Below are 18,953 nucleotides of genomic sequence, written 5' to 3'. Positions count from 1 at the left end.
GTGGGATAAACACAGGTTCAGACTGCAAGACTTTCTACTCTTACAATAAATGTGCATCATCATTAACAACAGTGACTGATAATCAAGACAATACTGTATGCCAGGTTCTTTCTCCACATTATCTAGTTTAACTATCTCAACAACTATGGGAAATAATATGGTCCCATTTTAAGATAAGAAACTCAGGCTCAAGAAGTTAAATGACTCATCCAAAGTCACACAGTGGCAGCTAACCCAGCCGGTCTCTCAAGTGATACCAAGAGAATGAGAGAATGTCCATTTGAGGTGAGGTCCAGTGTTATGGATTGAATTGTGTCCCCCAAAAGTGTGTGTCAACTTGGTTAGGCCATGATTCCCGGTATTGTGTGATTGTCCACCATTCTGTCATCCCGTGTGATTTTCCTGTGTGTTGTAAATCCTACCTACATGGTGTTAATGAGGCAGGATTAGAGGCAGTTATGTTAATGAGGCAGGACTCAATCTACAGGATTAGGTTGTATCTTGAGTCAATCTCTTTTGAGATATAAAAGACAGAAGCAAGCAGAGAGACAGAGGGACCTCATGCCACCAAGTAAATGAAGAACCAGGAGGGGAGCATGTCCTTTGGACTCAGGGTCCCTGCACTGAGAAGCTGCTAGACCAGGGGAAGATTGATGACAAGGACCTTCCCCCAGAGCAGACAAAGAGAGAAAGGCTTCTGCTGGAGCTGGCACCCTGAATTCGGACTTCTAGCCTCCTAGACTGTGAGGGAATAAATTTCCCTTTGTTAAAACCATCCACTTGTGGTACTTCTGTTAGAGCAGCACTAGATGACTAAGACACCCAAGAAGTAGCATGGGGCTCCAGCTCAGGCCGTGGCCTGGACATCTGGCCAGGAGCCTCATCTCTGGTCCAGGCTTCACCATCAGCTGTGAGACCCCAGAACTCTGGAGTGGACTCTCAGGACACCTCCAGCTCTTGGTACCAGCACTTACCCCTCCTCACCTCTGGAACCTCTGCTCCCTTGGGCAGTACTGCCTGTCCATCCTATTCACTGCCTCCCTTGGACAGCACATCCCTCCTCATGGCTTGTCAGGAAGACAGGCAGGGTGGGGGTGCAGATGGAGCCTGGCTCAGGGTTGCTCATGAGGTGCACTGCTCACCACTTTTCCCTAGCACCTCCTTGCCTGCCATCTTGAACCAATTTGGGGGCCTGACAGCTGGGAAGGCCTGGAATCCTGATAAATCCCACTCCTCTCCCTCAGCCATGCTGACCTCATGCTTCTCACGTCCTCACTACCAATCATGTTACCCTGGGTCTGCTAAAGAAGGGCCTGCAGAGATGCTCCTGAGGGCATCCGATGAAGGGAAGATCTGGTCCTTCCTGATGAGACAAGCTCACAGGAGCTTCCTATCACCAGACAATGAAAATTCCATGGGATTCTCACCAGCTCTTCCCTCGCCCTCACCCCTCTGTTCTGGACTCTTCCATCCTAATGCTCCTTGAATTTGTCCCCTGCTTTCACCTGCACTTGCCCTTGCCTGGTCCTGCGATAGCCTTCTGAGAACACACGGTGGGTGCCCGAGTGAGGGAACGAGGCATGTGTGAACATGTGAAGGCGCGGTGGATGGGAATGAAGGGATCATTCTATCAGTGGGGGGCAGCAGAAATGGCCACACCATGGGCCTGCCTGGCCTCCCCTAAAATGAACCACTTCAGGCTGTAAATCAGCATCATCAATCATCAGCCGTGACTGCTTAACCCCTGGCCCTAACATCTGTTCCCAACTGTGGCGCCAGCATCTGTGGCACGGCTGGCAGAAGGACCCAGAGGGCCCGAAGCTGGGGGGATGCAGGACACCTAGGTTTGCCTGGCTGGTCCTTCCCTCTGGAAGCAGCTCGAGGATAGGGACCAGCACAGGGCTTGGCACACAGTAGGTGCTCAGTGTAGCACAGGCGTAGCATTAACAGCAAGGAGGCAGTAGACTATAGTGGTTAAGAGCATGGGCTCTGCAGTCACATGGCCTGAGTTCAAATCCTGCCTCCGCCACTTACAGGCTATGGAATCTCAGGCAAAAGTTATTTAACCTCTCATGGCCTCAGTGTCCTCACCTGTAAAAGGAAGAGCGTAATAGCATGTACCTCATAGGTCTGATGTGAGGATTTTGTTAGCTAACACATACATGTATAGTTCCTACAACAGTTCCCGATACGTAATAAATGTTAGCAACTGCATGATTCTGAGAAGGATGAGTAAAACAGATACACTTCTCTTTTACCATGAGCAACAAGAACGACAATGATAAAATCATTGGTCACATCGAGTTCATATAAGTGATCACATCCACAGTCACATTTGTTCTTATGGTAGGTCTGGGAGGGAAACTGAGGCTCAAAGCAGGGAAGACACTGGTCACTCACGGTCACAGGGCAAGAGCGGCAGGTCCCAACTGCTGCGGCATTACCACTGGTATCCCTCCAATCCACGATGTTGCCTCAATTGGACTTGTTTCTCATCGGCAGCATGGGCATAACACGCCCCCACATGGGGTGGTTGTGACTGAATGAAATGTTTGTAAAGTGATCGGCCCAAGCAGGTCCTCAGTAGATGTAGACTGCTGGCCCTGCCCCTTCTCCTGGGACAAGCCCTGTGCCGGTGCCCGGGAGAACAGACTTCCAACCTGGGTCTACTGCGGACGCTCCAGTTGACCTTGGGTTAGTCCATCTCCCGTCCCAGGCCTTAGTCCTCCCCAGGTAAAAGTGATAAAGCTCCAGGATCTCTGCCCCCAGGGCACCCATTGCTAATCAGTTACAGCTCTCTTTCTTGCTAAGTCAGAAAGCAGCCTCAGAATCCTTCTCAACACAGAGCTGCAAGCAGCCATCACCAGCCGCTGGGAGCTGGCCCTTGAGATACAAACCTTCATCCCTGGGTTGGTCATCCCAATAGCCCCTTCTAGCCCTCCCACTTTAGCAGTTCTAAGACTCAGTGAGACACACACCATAGCGGAGGGAGGAGGGTGCAGTCCTTGGGGGTGTCCCCACCCTGTGGTCTGCCTGATCTCTGTGAAAGGCAGCCCATGAGAAAGGCCAAAAACCTTCTCTTCCCGAGGCTGTTCGTGAATGCTTTGACATGTTTTCAAATTTGCTGCTGCTTCAACATTGAGGGGAAAGAATGAAAAGTTAAAAAATAAAAAATGTTAAAAATGGCTGGAGTAATTCAAGAAATCCCGGAGGGTGGGCAGAGCTTTACGCTCTGATATTGTGGTTTCTCGGGGGTGGGGTAGGGACTAGAGCACAAGTATTGTCATCTGGAATCCAAAGGCCATGCTGCCCTTATATGGGCCGGAGTCACAAGCCACGCAGCTAGGAATTCCTGCCGTGGTCTGAGACCTGCCCAGAGGCCCATGGCTGCTGGGAGCGACAGACAGGCTGCCTCCACTGGACCAAAGGTTTTGTGTGTCCGGCTGTATGGATCTGAAGGGTCCCAGGGTCTCAGGGGACTCCATCCCTGGGCTACAGAGTTTAGTGATGAACTGGAAGTGATTTTGGCCAAGTCCTGCACCCTCTGAGAGCCTCAGTTTTCTCATCTGAGGCAAGGAGTCATAGTGAGGGTTAAACAAGACTTCAAGTCAAGGTCAGGGCCACATTGGGCTTTTCTTGAAGGCAGTGATCCTGGCAGCATGGGCCAGGAGGAAGCGCCACCTGGGCCTTACCCCCAGGGGGCAACAGCTTCCCTTCACAATGCTTGAGGCAGGGCCACACAGTCCCCCAACCTGCTCTGCAACTGTCCCCATGCTGGCAACTGGTGACTCTGGGATGAGGCAGATCCTGGCCCTGCCCTTGAACTCAGAGTCTGGGGTGTAGGGGGCAGAGACAGACAGGAAACAGAGTGACAATCCAGAGTGCTCAGCGCTGGGGCAGAGGGAAGACAGGAAGGCTTCCTGGAGGAGGGGGCAAGGAGACAGGTCCTGAAGGAAAAGGAGGAGCTATCGCAATGAAAGTGGGGGCTGGCAAAGCATGTGCAGTGTCTTAGGGGTGAGAGGGAACATAGAGTGTTGAGGGAACTATGTCCAGTGTGCCAAGGTAGGGGCAAGAGGACATCACGAGGGTCCGGGTCGCCCAAGACCTTGGAGGCCAGGCTGAGAGGAGCCTGCACTTCACGCCATGGGCAATGGGGAGCCTGGAAGAGTCTTAAGGAGGTTACACCTAGCGGTGAGCTGCAGAGAGGATGGGTTGAAGACACTGAGCCAGAGGCAGAGAGGCAGTGAAATCCAGGAGTGGGTGTCCTTCAACAAGTTTGTGCCCTGTGGTGGCCTGCTGGCCACCTGGTGACCCTGGGCTCACAGAGTATCATCCTCTTCCTACAGGGATGGTCGGCAGTAAAAGGGCCCTCCCAGGCTGTGCGCCTGGCCCTGCCTCCCCGCGTGCATACCTGGGAGCAGCTCCTGGTCTAGGGCGCGGCCACCCTTGCCATCGCTGACAGTCAGCTGTGTGGATGCATGGAGCTGCTGTAGAGCCAGGCACTCGGTCAGGACATCGGCCTCAGGATCAGGGCCCATGTGCAGCTGGGGGAGCAAGCAGAGAGAGGGTATTAGCACGACACTGCCTGCCTACCAGCAGCCCTCACTTCAGGAGACGGAGCAGCAAGGACAGCAGCACTAAGGCAAGAGACCCTTCACCTCACTGCACCTCAGTTTCCTCACCTGTAAAATGGGGCTAACAATACCTAACCTACTATACCTTGTGAAGGCTGTGTTAGTCCAGGGGCACTGAGAAGCAGATGCCAAGAAGGGATTGAACATGCACAGATTCTATGAGGGGAAGTGTCTGTGCGAGAGAAAACAGGGAGAGAGCCGGGCAGGCTGGGAGAGCTGACAGACCCGTGAAAGTCTGACCCTGAGTGAAGGAGGGAGGGAGAGAGGCTCCCTAGACTGCTGTGCAGTGTAAGGAGGGTTTGGCCAAGTCTTCAAGGTGACCGTGAGGGAGCGAAAGTCGGCTCAAAGTCAGAGAAATCCCATGTCTCCTGGGAAGGGGTCTGCCTCAGTATCCCTACTGGGTCTGCTGAGCTCAGTCACTGGCTGGGAGCAGCTCACGGAGGTGTGGCCTCAGCACAAATGCTGAGATGGAGCCTCCTGGTAGCTGGAGGTCTGCAGGCATTCTTGTGGCTGCCACAGGGAGAACTGGGAGTGTCATGGGAATAAAACACTTAGCACAGAGCCTGGCACACAGTAGGTACTCAGTAAGTGTCTTCCTGTGCCTCCTCCCCTCCTCTCCAGCATTCTTCCTTCCTGGCAGATGCTACAGTGGAAACAGTCCAGGGCTAGCGCCAGAAGACCTGGGTTCAAATCTCACCCCATCTCTTCTTACTCCGTGTGACACTGGACAAATGACTTAACCTCTCTCACCTGTTTGCAGAAATCCACAATAACCACACCTCGCCCCCGGATGCTGTGAGAAGTAACTGAACATGCTTGTGAATGTGCTTTGTGAACACTGGCTGACCTCCAGCTGGCCGAGCCCCACACGGCCACACAACAGGTGGGCATGAAGGGTTGGTGTGTGGACTTGAGCAGGTCTGGGCCAAGATGAGGTCAGGAACCCAAGGGAGAGCACAGCATTGGGGCCAGAACAACCCTTGGCTGTCCTCAAAGACAGACTCGAGCTCCGAGTCACCTCAGGATGTCTTCATCTCTCCACATAGGGCCAGAATGGGGACAGGGAGGGGCCGAGTGGATCTCTCAGGATATCTGGGTGACGAGGGGGCAGAACCTAGATGGGAAGAGCCCCTTCTCCTGGGAAATCCCAAAGCTTGACTATAAATTTGGATGCCCATGAGATTGGCTTATCCAAACCCTCATTTTACCTAGGACAAAATAGACCCAGAGAAGGCAAGAGCCTTGTCCCATGTCACACAGCAGCTGAGAGTTAGCCCCAAGGGTTTTTCCACCCTCCCAGGCCAGTAGGGCCAGGACCCAGCTTGGGGAAGGCATGCCCAACCTCTTATGGGCTCTCAGCTCCCTGACCCAGCAGCTGTTTTCCATGTAAATTAAAGTTTCTGGCAAAAGAGGGCCAAGGCATGTTCTTGCAGACCGCAATGTAGATCGGATTAGGAGCAGCAGGAGAGGAGAATTAAGGAAGAAAAGCATTTCTAATTCTCTCTGAAACGCAGCAGGGCTGCCAAGGAGTTGTCATAATACAAGGGTCGCTTTACCCAGAAAGATACTTCATCCCCGATGGCTCGTAATGGATGCTTATTGTTGGGAAGTTTGCAGATCTGCGGCCCCAGGTCTCTGGGGCTCAGTGTGAGCCAAGCACGGGGCCTGGGAAAACCAGGGCAGGATTCTGGTCCTCAGGCACCGGTCCGCTCGGGACAGAAGCCTCCCTGGCACAGAGCCCCACAGACCGGAGCCTGGGCCGTTCCCTGCTCCCCGCTCAGGCCCCTCAGCCTGAGAGCGGTGGAAAGAGCTTGGGGCCTGGAGACAGATGGGCCCAGGATGGGATCCAGCTGTCACTCCTAGACTGCATGACTCCGGGTAGGTTTCTTAATTCTCTGAGCCTCAGTTTCCACATCTCTAAAATGGGAATAAAAATAGTCCCCACTTCCTAGGGTTATGTTGTTGTTGGGTGCCACTGAGCTGATTCTGACTCATAGCGACCCCATGTGACAGAGTAGAACTGCTTCATAGGGTTTTCTTGGCTATAATCTTTACAGAAGCAGATCACCAGGTTTCTCCCCCACGGAGTCACTGGGTGGGTTCAAACCGCCAATCTTCCGGTTAGCGGTGGAGCGCTTAACCATTGCACCACCAGGGCTCCTTTCTTAGGGTTATGGTGAGAGGATGAAGCGACATGCAGTCTGTGAGGTACCAGGTGCAGTGCCTGAGCCTCGAGGGCACTTGGTTAAGGCTCGACTCTCTTTCTCAGGGTGAACGTGGATGTGGTGTTTTGACCAGTGAGCTCATGGTGCAGGCTGTGGCCACGCTCTACACGTGGCCTGCCACTCTCTACAGCTTCCAATGGCTCCACATTGCCTGTGGAATAAAGACTGACATCTCAAGCCTGGCTGTCCCTTTCATTGTCTTTCCACTAAGGGCCTGCTTGCTCCCTGTGCCTCATCTCTGTACACCTCCATCCCCATGGGACCAAAGCCAGGCTGCTTTTCCCAGCCTCTGGCCTTTGCACTCTGTTTTATTCATGGCTTAGAACAGTGTTTGGAATACAGCAGGTGCTCAATAAATCTTGCAGGAATTAATGGGCTCTTCCCCCTCTGCCATCTCTGCTGTGTTTCTCTCCACCCCACACCCTCCCTGGCACTTGAGTACCCCCACTCCCATGCCTCGGTGGCCCTCTGGAGATGTGGGTTAAAGCCAGATGTGTAGGCTGTGCCCCATGTTCCAGTCCTCTTCCTCCCGCTGCAGCCTGGGTCCCTCGGCAGCTCACACACTCCTTGTCCCACATACTCTTTGTCCAAAACAGAATCCAGGTTGTCTCCTACAAACCTGCTTCTTTCTTGGGTTCTCTGTCCTGGTAAAGGGCACCCCCACTCATCCCACCCCCCAAGTCTGACACTGGCGGGCTTCATCCTAGGCTCCTTTGCGGCTCCCCCTGCCCATCTCAGCAGTCATGAAGCCAAGCCCCTGCACCCCAACCCATCATGCCCCAGGTCATGCCCCACCATCTTGCTTGCTCCCCAACAGTAGCGTCCCTGCCTCGCATCTCCCTCCAACAATCTCAACCCATTCTTCACATGGCCCCCAGAGCCATCTTTCTAAAGCTCAAGGGAACATGTCCTTTCTCTGCTTAAGACCCCTCACTGACACCCTGCTGTCCTCAGGACAAAGCCCAAACTCCTCGGCAGGGCTTCCAGCCTGTTGTGACTCGCCCTGCCCACCCTGCCTCTCCTCCTGGCCTCTGCTCAGCCTCCAGAAAGAGACAGCCTGCCTCCTTGGCCTCCCACACATAGTTCGCTTCAGCTGCGGTCTCTGCCTCACGCTGGTCACTCTGCAGGATACGCTCTTCTTACCTGTCTTCACCTGCCCCACACTTACTCCTTCCTCAAACTTAATGCAAATATATGCTCACTTCTGTTTTGAGCTTTTACTTTCTGCCAGATACTGTTCTAAATCCTTCATGCGTATTTACTCATTTAATCCTCACAAGAACCTTTAAAGCATGTCCTTTATTGTCCCCGGTGGACAGGTGAGGAACACAGGCTTTGAGAATCCTACCTCAGGCCACAGAGCTAGCAGTGCCACAGGCAGGAAGTGACCCCAGCAGCTGACTCCAGAGCTCACGCTTCTAGTCACTGTGCTCTATCATCCAGTGTCATGTCTTCCACGGAACCTCTGCTCCTACCCTAGACAGGCCCAGGACCCCTTATCTGTGCCCCTGACTATTCTCTGCATCCCTCCGCTGTAGTCTCTATTACATTATGTTGAGTTATCTCTTTATGTCTCTCTCTTACCCGCCAGGCCATTGAAGGCAGGGACCCTGTTTTTCCATTTTTGCATCCATGTTGCCTAGCACAGAGCCTGACCTCAGATGTTTACTAAACAGGCTGGGGTGAGTGGGTGATGAGCTGGTGGGTAGTATGGGGGTGGATGATGTACAGCTGGCTGGGGGCCAGAAGTAAGGGCAATGGGGACACTCAGTGAACACTGGGAAGTAGATGGGCAGGTGGACAGACAGCAGCCCACGTGGGTGTGTGGATGGTGAATGCATGCAGGCAGTGTGGGTACTCGGCCCAACGACTGGATGGATGGGTGGGCAGCCAGGCAGGGGTCTGCAGAGATGGGTCCCGGATGGAGGCCGTCTTACCTTCTTACGCACCTGCTGCTCTTTGGCTGAATGGGCCTTCACGTGCTTGCGGAGGGAGCTGGGGTCTGTGTAGCGCTTGGAGCAGCCGGGGATCTGACAGGCATACGGCTTCTGCAACAGCAGGGGCAGGATGAGTGAGGGGCCAGACACAGGCTGGATGACCCAGTAAGCAAGGTATGCACTTCCTTGTGTGTACTAACTAATCTGTAGTGAACGATTACCTTGCCTATTGGATAATCTGCTCCCGGACACCTCTCAGGGCCAAGGCATCACTGCCAGGGCCTGCTGTGTGACCTGGGGGAGGGGGGTGGCGCAGGAGGGAAGACCAGGAGAGGGGCAGGTTGCAAGCTCAGGCCTTATGCTTCTCTCCAGTGTCTTCGGCCAGGAGGAGTCTGACTCGTCAGCCCTGCCCACAGGTGTGGAAGGTGCCAGGTATGCAAGTGAAGGAGGGAGTTTGCATCTCCATTCTAGCACCGCTCTGAGACCTCCCCTCTCTGAGCTCGCCTTCTCCTCTGCACAGTGAGGCCTACTGAATTCTAAGAGCTCTTCCAGCTCTGCCACTGTTTGGCTCTGAGAAAAGAACACACTTTGTAGTTCTCAGCTGCAAAACAGCAGCCCGTGGGCGAGGAGTAAAGTGAGAGAGGCTGCCCGAAAGGAGAAGGAGGAGGAGGAGGCGAGGTGATGAGAGGGGAACAAACACAAGGACATGGTGGGAGTGAGGCAGGACCCCCGGCTTGGGGGGACAGGCCAAGTTCCCTTGACTGCTCTCTAGGCCACGAGAACACCCAGGTCCTACTCCCGACAACCACGGGAGGCCAGGAGGGAACTGGATCTCAGGGAACAAAAGCTCTGCCCTGTGAGTGCTTGGGCAAGTCCCTCCCCTCGGGCCCACACTGCTCACCTAGAACAGGAAAAAACCAAAAAACCAAGCCTGTTGCCGTCAAGCCAATTCCGACTCATAGTGACCCTATGAGACAGAGTAGAACTGCTCCATATGGTTTCCAAAGAGTGGCTGGTAGACTTGAACTGCTGACCTTTTGGTTAGCAGCTGAACTCTTAACCACTGCTCCATGAGGTCTCCAGAACAGGAAAGGAGGCCTCTAAATCCATGCCCACTGCCTCCCTGGGACTCGGACCCCAGCTCCACCCTGCTGTCAGGGCTTTCCCCTCATACTCAGGCCTTTCTCATAGGTCTGGCCACATCCCTGCCCCCCCACTAAAAGTCCCTCCAGGGCTTCTGGTGCCCTCAGGACACAGGCCCTCTCTTGGCAGTCAAGGCCCTTTGTGACTTGTTAGTTGCTATGAAGTCAATTCTGACTCATGGCAGTCCCATGTGTGCCACAGAAATGCTCCATATGGTTTTCAAGGCTGTGATCTTTCAGAAGCAGATCGCCAGGACTGTCTTGGGCCCTGCTTAAGTCTTCATCCCTCCTGCTCCTCTTGCCACCACCCACCTTCCCATCCTTGAGCTCACAGGCCTCCTTACCCTTGCACATGCTGTTCCCAGTGTCTCTCCCTGTGCAACTTGCATGTCCCTCCTCACCCTTCCCACACAGCCACATATCACCTCCTCTCCAAGCCGTGCTCCAATCCCTCTTCCCACCTCCACAGGCTGCAGCTTCCGGGCTATCCACCCTGTCCTGCCAGGTCTGTTTAGGTGTCCCTCCTCTCTACCAGGTGGGGAGGGGACCCATCTGCATCATCTTGGGGTCTGGGCCTGACCCTCAGCTCTAACAGAACTCTGATATTCTCCACAGGGCCTTCCCCAACCCCCGGCTTGGAAACGCCAGCTGCCGCTGGGGCTTGAAATTCATAAAACTTCCCTTTTTTGAATACACCTAATGGTTCCTGTCTCTCAGGACCCTTGGCCTCCCGGAATGACAGGGGATAGGGGAACGCTTGGAGGAAGTTACACTGTTTGGATTTAAGTACTAGGGACTGCTATGTCCCTGTCAGACATGCCCAGGTAGAACTGCCCCCAAAGCTCAAGGCAACTCTGCCCCTGCTGGACCGAGGAAGACCCAGGGAGAGGTGCTCACAGCCCAGGGACCTCGCGGGGAAGAGAAGCAGAAAGAAATGATCATACCTTGGCGCTGCCACGGAGAGTTGCCAGGTTAAAGAAACGGAGGAGAACAAAAAGAGAGAGACAGACCAGTGAGAAGCTTGCCTCCGCTGGAAGGACATCACGAGGCAGGAGGGGTGGAAGGTGTGCGCAGACCTGCCCCCTAGCCCCAGTCACATGGAGTCTCTCTCTCTCTCTCTCTCTCTCTCTCTCTCTCTCTCACACACACACACACACACAGAGTTACACAACATACAGAGTCTCAAATACATACAGCCCTTCTCTTATGAGCCCTGACTCCCATCCTCATCACATGCACAGAGTTATTCTCTCCCTCTCCGGGGCCTTGCCCTGCCCCAAGCCAGGCTCCAGGCCCGGTCCCTTGGGGATGCTGATACAAATCCAGGCTTTTTTGTCAAAATGCAAACAAACAGAGTTCCGAGTACAGATGCACTTGCCTGGAAAGACAAAGGCAAGGCCCATCTCTGTGTTTGTTTTTCCAGGGCCTGATGTGTGCAGAACATTCCTCAGGCCTAGCTGCCCTGTGAGCCCTCAGGAAACCCTGTGCCTGTTCCAAGCAAGCAGCCAAACTCCAGGCTGGAGTCATCACACAGGCTCCAAAACCAGGGTCACCTTATTAGCATTAAGAACAAGGATAATCATGGTTCTGTGAGAATGGTGCGTTAGGGCTCACAAAGCCCTTCCCGAGCTGTGCTCAGAGAATACAGCCTCACTGATGGAGTGCTTCCTCTGTGCAGGCCTTTGCTGAGCACTTGCCATCCATGATCTCCTTTGAGTCTCACCCCCACTCCTTGAGAATCATGCCCACTTTGCAGACGAGGAAACCAAGGCTGAGTGGTTTGCCCAAGGCCTCACAGCTAGTAAGAGTGTGTGCATGACACTGCTTGGGCGCCTCCTCTCATGCGTAGCCCTGAGCGGTCCAGTGAAGTGGCAAAAGAGAGACTGTAACCCACCCCCCTCATCTTGCCATGGAGAACTGAGGCTCAGAGCAGGACAGTGGTTTCTTTGAGTTCACACAGGGAGTCCATGGCAGTCAAGACTTGAACCTCATACTCAATGCCTGGTAGGATTTGGTCAGCATTTAGTTAGCAAGTAATGGGGTTGGAAAGGTAGGACCCATCTTTGCTGCACAGACCACATGCTGGGCCTTTCCATATCAGCTGATCCTCTCATCTCCCTCTCATGAGGTGTTTTACCTCTGAGGAAACTAAGGCCCAGAGAGGCTGAGTGGCTGTCCTCAGACCTCTGGGACCAGGTGGCAGGGTCAGGACTAGACCCAGGCCTGGTTCTCTCCAGTCTGTTCAGCTAAACTTTCTTGCCCGTGGAGAGAATGCAATGTTCTTCGATAACAGAGAGGACATGGGGACGCAGTTGGATTCCCTTTGGAATACAAGGCCCCACCCTGCATGAGGCCTCACCCACCAGCCCTCTGAGTGGCAGTGCTGGGAAAGCAACCTAGCACCATGGAGCTGCCTGCCTGTGTTTCTGTGGGGAGGGGGCGCAAGCGGGATGCTGAGCTTGATTGCTGCATGTCTCAGGCTTTATGGGGGCCTCTGGGGCGATGAAGGCCTGAGATGACTCTGTGGGCTCATTCTGAGCCTGACCCAACCTAGTCCTTGGGGCACTGTTCACATACCACCAAGTGGGGGCCAGAGGCCTGCCTGTTGCTTTGGCGCTGGGTCCAGGAAATGCAGTGAGGAGGGAGGGGAAAGCGGGTGAGTCAGGGTAGGTGACCTGGAAAGGCCCAAAGAGGGGAGGCGTGGAAAGGCCTGGTGTGATTGGTGCTGCCTGTGGCATCTGGGAAACATAACCACGGGTGCCTCTCAGGGCCTGGGCCAGGGTCCCAAGGGCCCCAGGTGCTGGGCTTGTGAAAAGGTAGTGAAAGGGGAGGGGGATTTGTTAGAACAGCTCCTCACTTCATGTCCCCAACATGACAGCGGAGCTGGGTGGGGAGGGGGACCAGGTTCAGGTTGGGGACTGTGTTCTTCCCTTCCCACTCTGGCCCCCTCCTCCTCAACCCCACCTCCCAGTGTGGCTGATGCAACTGCTTTTTTTAGCATAGAGCACTGGACTTGGAGTCAGACCCAGGTTTGCATCCCAGTTTCATAACAGGGGCAAACGACTCAATCTCTCTGAGTCTCCGTTTCTTTGTCTGCAAATCAGGTACAACTGCCTCTACCCTAGACAGGTCAGTCCCCTCTCTTGGACCTCTGTTTTCTCATCTGTATACTGGACAGGCCAGGCTGAATGGTCACTTAGATCTCCCAGTCTTCCACCCTCAGAGATCCCCAAACATCTTCAGGAAGAGCAGAAATGCAGGCCTGGGGCCCAGACATGGACTGTGGCTGCAGACCCCGGTCTCCTGCTGCACACGGGGGCTGGGGTCCTGCCAGGGCAAACTCGCAAACACAGTGGGCTGGTGAGACTGGTGTGAGGCCCAGGTTTGAGTCAGCTCTGCCACCTTCCAGCTGTGTGATCGGGAGCAAGCACTGTACCTCCCTGAGCCTCGCTTCCCTCATCTGTCAAATGGGTTCACAAGCCCCTGACTGGCAGAGTTGGTATGAGATCACAGATGATGACGTTTTAGGAAGTGCTCTGTTAACTGTTGAGGTCTATATGCACGAGGGGAATGCCTGTACTTACACTATGGTAAAGCTGTGACACTGTCTGGCACAAACAGGGGAAGGCAGGAGGAAAAAGACACAGGCTTCTGGAAGGCCCAGGTCACTATTCCAGGGGCCTGGAGTCTTAGGCACTGCCCCACCGCAGTGCTCAAGGGACAAAGACATCGTGGAGCAGCTCTGGCCTGTCTCCATGAAGGGGGGTAGGAACAGCAGGAAGCGGCTGCTCCAGGTATGGCTGACAGGACAGTGAGCCCACTCCCTCCATGGGGTATGCAAAGAACCAGAGCCTGGGCTGGGGGTGGGCTGGTACCCATGGGCTAAAGCACTGGTTCTCAACAGAGGTGAGTCTGCCTCCCTGGGGACATTTGGCAATGTCCGGAGATATTTTTGGCTGTCACAACTGGGGGCAGGGTGCTACTGGCATCTAGTAAACAGAGGCCAGGGATGCTGCTAAACATCCTACAATGCACAGGGCAGACTCCCCCTGCCCCTCCCCACCCCTTGCCCCAAGAATTAGGAGGTCTAATAAGTCTAATGGTAGGGTAAACAGAACTAAAGGGAGGGGTTCTTCATGGACAATGGCTCCTGCCCCACATTAGACAAGTGGGATGTGGGTACGCGTCCCCCACCTTCTACCCCCCTCAGCCTCCGCCCTCTGGGCCTACCGTGTCGAGGTGGGTGCGTTGGTGCTTGGCGCGGTCGCTGGAGTTGCTGAAGGCCTTCTGACAGCCTGGATGCTGGCACAGATATGGTTTCTCGCCCGTGTGGCTCCTCAGATGGATCTTGAGGTTCTCCAGCCGCGAGAAGGCCTTGCTGCAGCCCTCAAACTGTAGGAGAGGCTGGTGAGGGCCACTTGGAAGCTCCTGTAGGGCCCACCACCCAGCCTGGATATGCTCCCCTGGGCTGGGGCCGAAGCATCAGGTCTGTCTGGCCCCCAGCACCCTCTACCCCACTTGGTCCTTCCCGAGGCCTCCAGGTCCTCTGGTTCAGCTCCCCATGAACTGCTCAGGACTTAGACTCTGTAACTGGGAAGCCCTGGTAGTTTCCAGAAAAAAAAATTCACCCCCGACTTGGAAATGGATCACTTGGGCTGGAGAAGAAAGTGGTCTTTCTGTTTCTGGATCTGAAAGGATTTCCTTCCCAGTGCTACCTGGACACTACATGTGCTTGACGGCAGCACAGCCCTGAATGGATGTGAGAGCAGGTGGCACATTGTAGCGCAGAGAGAGCTGGGGCTTAGAACTCGAAGGCCTGGGTTTGAGTCAGGCTCTATCCCGGCGAGGCTTTGGGCAATGCCCTTGACCTCTCTGTACCTGATCTCCACGTCTACAAACTTCAGGCTGTGAGGCCACTTCTCAGGGCTGATAATGAGGGTCTCATGGGGCAGGAAACTGTGACTGTCAAGGGGCTGTGTCCATCGAGAGAGTGGCATCAGTGCTAATTAACATCAGACAATAAGCACGTTTGTAAACCGAAGGGTCTTCTCTGAGTTCTTGTTTGGTTGCTTAGCTGCCCAGTGCCTCCCACGTACCAGGCCCTGTGCTGGGTAGTGGGCACAGCACAGACACGTGATGCCCCCAGTCTAGTGCGGGGAGTGGTACAGAGAGCAAGAAATGAATCACAGTGGAAAGCGCATCAGAAGAAAGAGCAGGTGTGGGGCCTCCACGCACTAAGACTCTCTTCCTCTGGCCCCAGGGCACCCCAACCCTCAGCCTCTGCTCAGCTCCCACCTCTGTCCCTTTAGAGTCCTTCCACTTCCAACTCCTCCCTGCGTCCCCGGTCTCCACACGGCCATTCAGAAGGAGCCTTCTGACATAGAAATCGGATCTTGTCACTCACCACTTAAAACCCTGCCGGCCAGTCTAGCATTCAAGCCCCTGCAACCTCCACACCTCCCTGCCTCTCTCCTCCCACCCCACACTCCAGTAACAGCCTCAGGAGTCAGCCATGCAAGCTCCAGACTGGTCCACGCAAGTCACTCTGTAAGGAATGCCCTCCCTTTCACAACCACCTGCCTAATTCCCCCTCAGCCTTCAAAGTCCAGCTCCAAGGCTGCCTGACGCGTGGAGGCAGCTGACTCCGGATCCCTTAAGTGCGACGGGCTGCTCCTTCCTGCTTCTCCCCGCCGTCTGATGATGCTACAACCAGGCAAGGTTCAGGTAGTATGCACGCCGACTGACACCTGCTATGCGTCAGGTGTGGTGCTGGGTGTTTAGCTTCACAACCACTCTGTGAAGTACATGGCATCAATGTCCCCATTTCACGGATCCATCGATGGAGGCTCCGTGTAGTGGAATGAACTGCCCAAGGTCACATGCCTGGGACATGGCAAAGACAGACCTGAGCCAAGTCTGATGCCAAAGCCCAGGTGGCTCTGCTATGCCCTTCTGCCCGCCCAGGGGCAGGTGGGCAGGGGGAGGTGAGCCTTGAGGAGGAGACCAGAGGAGGCAGGGTCCCTCTCCCAAGCCACCAGTTTCATCCCCCAGGCTCCAGGTTAGGGTGCAAACTGTGAGCACCTAACTCAGATTAGGACCCACCTGACCCCCACCAGATAATCCCACCCTCTGAACAAGGGGCCAGCCTGGGCCAGCCTGCTCCCAGTAGCAGGCAGCCCATGATGAAATGGGGACAGCACATTCCTGCTCTTCCCCTCCCTTTCTCTGGGCTTCACCTGCAGGGGGAGGAAGGAGCTGGCGGGTTCCCTCATATGTGTCCACAGCTGGAACACTTGACCTCCTTCTTCTGAGTTGGGCATCGGTTTCCTTTTTGCACAACCCCCCTCCATTTTAAAGGTACTCTGTGGTGCAAACGGTTAATGCATTTAGCCGCTAACCGAAAGGTTGGTGGTTTGAGTCTACCCAGAAGTACCTTGGAAGAAAGGCCTGACAATCTACTTTTGAAAAATCAGCCACTGAAAACCCTATAGAGGTCACCATGAGTCATAATTGACTCGATCTGTCAGCGAGTTTATGGGTGGGTGCCTGGTGAGGACTGTGGGTAGGGTTCAGACCCTGTGGTCCATTTGGCTTATTTCCCTTGCCCTGAGAGGGTGCACCAGTTGAGGGCAGTTCAGTGCGTTTGGTAATCTTTGGTGCAGGGCAGTTTGGTTGGACAATCTGGCTGCAGCCCTGTGCTGGGTGATGCCGCGACACAGAGAGGACCCAGACATGCGTCCTACCCCTCAGGGGCACACAGCCCAGAAGGGAGACACACATGCAAACCACCATAACCAAACTGTGTGATCAGCGCTGTAACGGAGGGAGACACAGGGCTTTGGTGGCACAGAGGAGGGCCCAACCTGGAGGTGGGGGTGACAGTGCAAAGTTTGGAGAGAAGTGCAGGAGGCGTGGAAGGTATACACAGTCAGTTATGCCAACATTGATCCATTCACTTCATTCAGTCACTGATTGACCTGAGCCTTGAACAATGACTAGGGTTTCCAAAGAAGACAACGGGGCAATGGGCAGGGAAGGCCAAAGGGAAGGTAGGCTCAGACGCATCCAAGTGTGGAAAGGGCACAAAGGCCCTGGGGCTACTGAGGCCCCTAACTGGCTGAGTAAAGGAGAAACATTGGGGGGTAGGGCTCTAGTGGTGGAGGAGCCTACAGGGTGGTCAGGGGCCAAATAGTGAGGCTGAGGACTCTGGGCGCCATTCTAAGATTAGTGGGGGCTGTGGCAGGGCCTTAAGAGAAGGGACAGGGTCAGATAAGCACTCTAAGAAGACCCATCTGGCTTTTGAGTGACAAGTTGAGGCCGGGAGAGGAGACAGGGAGGCCAGTGAATCGAAGGCACTGTTAACAGATACAGATGAGGGCACTGAGCCAGGACAGAGGTGGCAGGATGGTGTGGAAATCAGAGCAGAACCACCTAGACAGACGTGAGAATGAGGACCCTCAGACAGTGACTGGTCCTGAGTGAGCTGCCTCTCGCCTCTCCCTTGAAGACCCTGTCACAATTTTGGGCCGCGCTCTGCTGGGGCTGGTCCAAGGCAAGCCGCCCGCAGCTGGGTTTTAGAGGCTGTTCCGCTTCTTACTTCCAGATGTGGTGCCTTTGCAATGCATCAAAACCAGAAGGAAATCCTGTTTGGGGAGTAAATAGGCCGCAAGCCGCCCGCTTTGCTCTCCTGCAATGGCCTTGTGCCAAGTTCATCCTGACGTGAATGAGAGGAGCCTGGGCTGGAGAGCGGGGCTTCCTTTCGGCATCCAGCTCGTCTCTTTGTTCCTCTCTGGCCCGTGCAGGGAGGGCGGACATCTGAGGCAGAGGGGCAATAACTCCTTGCGTGCTGCGTGATTTTTCTGAGTTTGGGAGAGTCCACCAGACTCTGGAAATCGGTATATCATCTTGATTCTTCTCCCCCAAGGGTCTGCATACTCCTGTCTGGGCCGGCACAGTCGCTCCACCCCCTGCCTTTGTTCAGGCTCTGTCCCTCCCGGGATATCTTCCCTCCCAACTCCCTGACCATTTAATTCATACCTTTTTCAAAAGCCCGGGATCTTCAGCTCTGTGTTCAAGATTTTTCTTCCCCATCCACATACACAGGGGAGAAGCAAGGGTAACGAGCGCCCAGGGGCAATCTCTAAGTTGCACTCCCCCCACCCGCCCCCTCAGTTTCAAGATGAATAGACATTGGTAGCAGCCGAGTCAGCAGAAATGCTTTCCCCACTCTTGTCCATCTGCCTCAGTCAGCCGCCTTTCATATTTGTGGCGCCTTGGAATGTCATTCTATGCCTCATCTGGTGCCCCCTTGGACTTGTGCCTGGGGGCAAGTGCCCCTCTTTACTCCGCCCCCTCCGCCTCTGCACATACACCCCACACAAGTCATGCGGTAGCCACACGGGAGTGACTGCCTCTCTCTGAATGTGTCAGGAGCTGTCATGCCTTCAGGACTCTGCCTGAGCTGTTCCCTCTGCCTGGAATGCCTTTCCCTCATCTGCTCACTAAGCAAACATCACCTCATGTTGCCCAAGCACCATGTCCTCTGAGAAGCCTCCCTATCTCCCCCAACCCTTCTTCCTCTGTGTGTCCTGGCTCTTTGCCACTCCTCGGTCACACCCCTGGGCTTGGTGGGTTAGTTAGAAGGTTTTCACTGCACAGCCACTGCCTTCTTTCCTTCCCTCCAGGCTGAGGGTCTGAGAGTTCCTTGAAGGAAGGGCTGGCATTCATTCATGGGGCAAAAACTGAGTTAGAATGCAATCCAATCAGGACAAGAATAGGGGTTTCTGAGCATGAGGGTACATGTAACCCTGTGAGTGCACTCTCCTCACTCCAGTGTTCATCAAGGTGCCCCAACATGTGTGCCTGTGCAATGATGCCCATGCCATGCCCGTGCATGTTGGTCCAGCCTTGTCCTCCCACCTCCACCCGTGGAACCTCCCAGAGCTGAGCCACAAGCAGCTGGGCCAGGGTGTCCTGATGGGAGTGGACTCAGAGACAGCAACAGGTTGAGAAGGG

The 18,953-nt window shown here is 54.6% G+C and overlaps 1 protein-coding gene across 1 annotated transcript in view; it reads right to left on the bottom strand.

Moving 5' to 3' along the window:
• The window catches only part of GLIS1 (GLIS family zinc finger 1), a 286,001-nt gene that overhangs the window by 10,805 nt on the left and 256,243 nt on the right, over positions 1-18,953 (bottom strand). Inside the window, exons 4-6 of the mRNA XM_004371718.1 lie at positions 14,169-14,330; positions 8,797-8,907; positions 4,412-4,544 (exon numbers count right to left, since the gene is read on the bottom strand). Coding sequence (XP_004371775.1) covers positions 4,412-4,544; positions 8,797-8,907; positions 14,169-14,330 — 406 coding nt within the window. The remainder of the gene's footprint in view (positions 1-4,411; positions 4,545-8,796; positions 8,908-14,168; positions 14,331-18,953) is intronic.

Source organism: Trichechus manatus, unplaced genomic scaffold (assembly GCF_000243295.1).
Source record: "Trichechus manatus latirostris isolate Lorelei unplaced genomic scaffold, TriManLat1.0 scaffold00015, whole genome shotgun sequence".
NCBI lineage: Eukaryota > Metazoa > Chordata > Mammalia > Sirenia > Trichechidae > Trichechus > Trichechus manatus.
The sequence above is the reverse complement of the archived record's forward strand: the minus strand, read 5'-3'. Positions and strand labels throughout refer to the sequence as shown.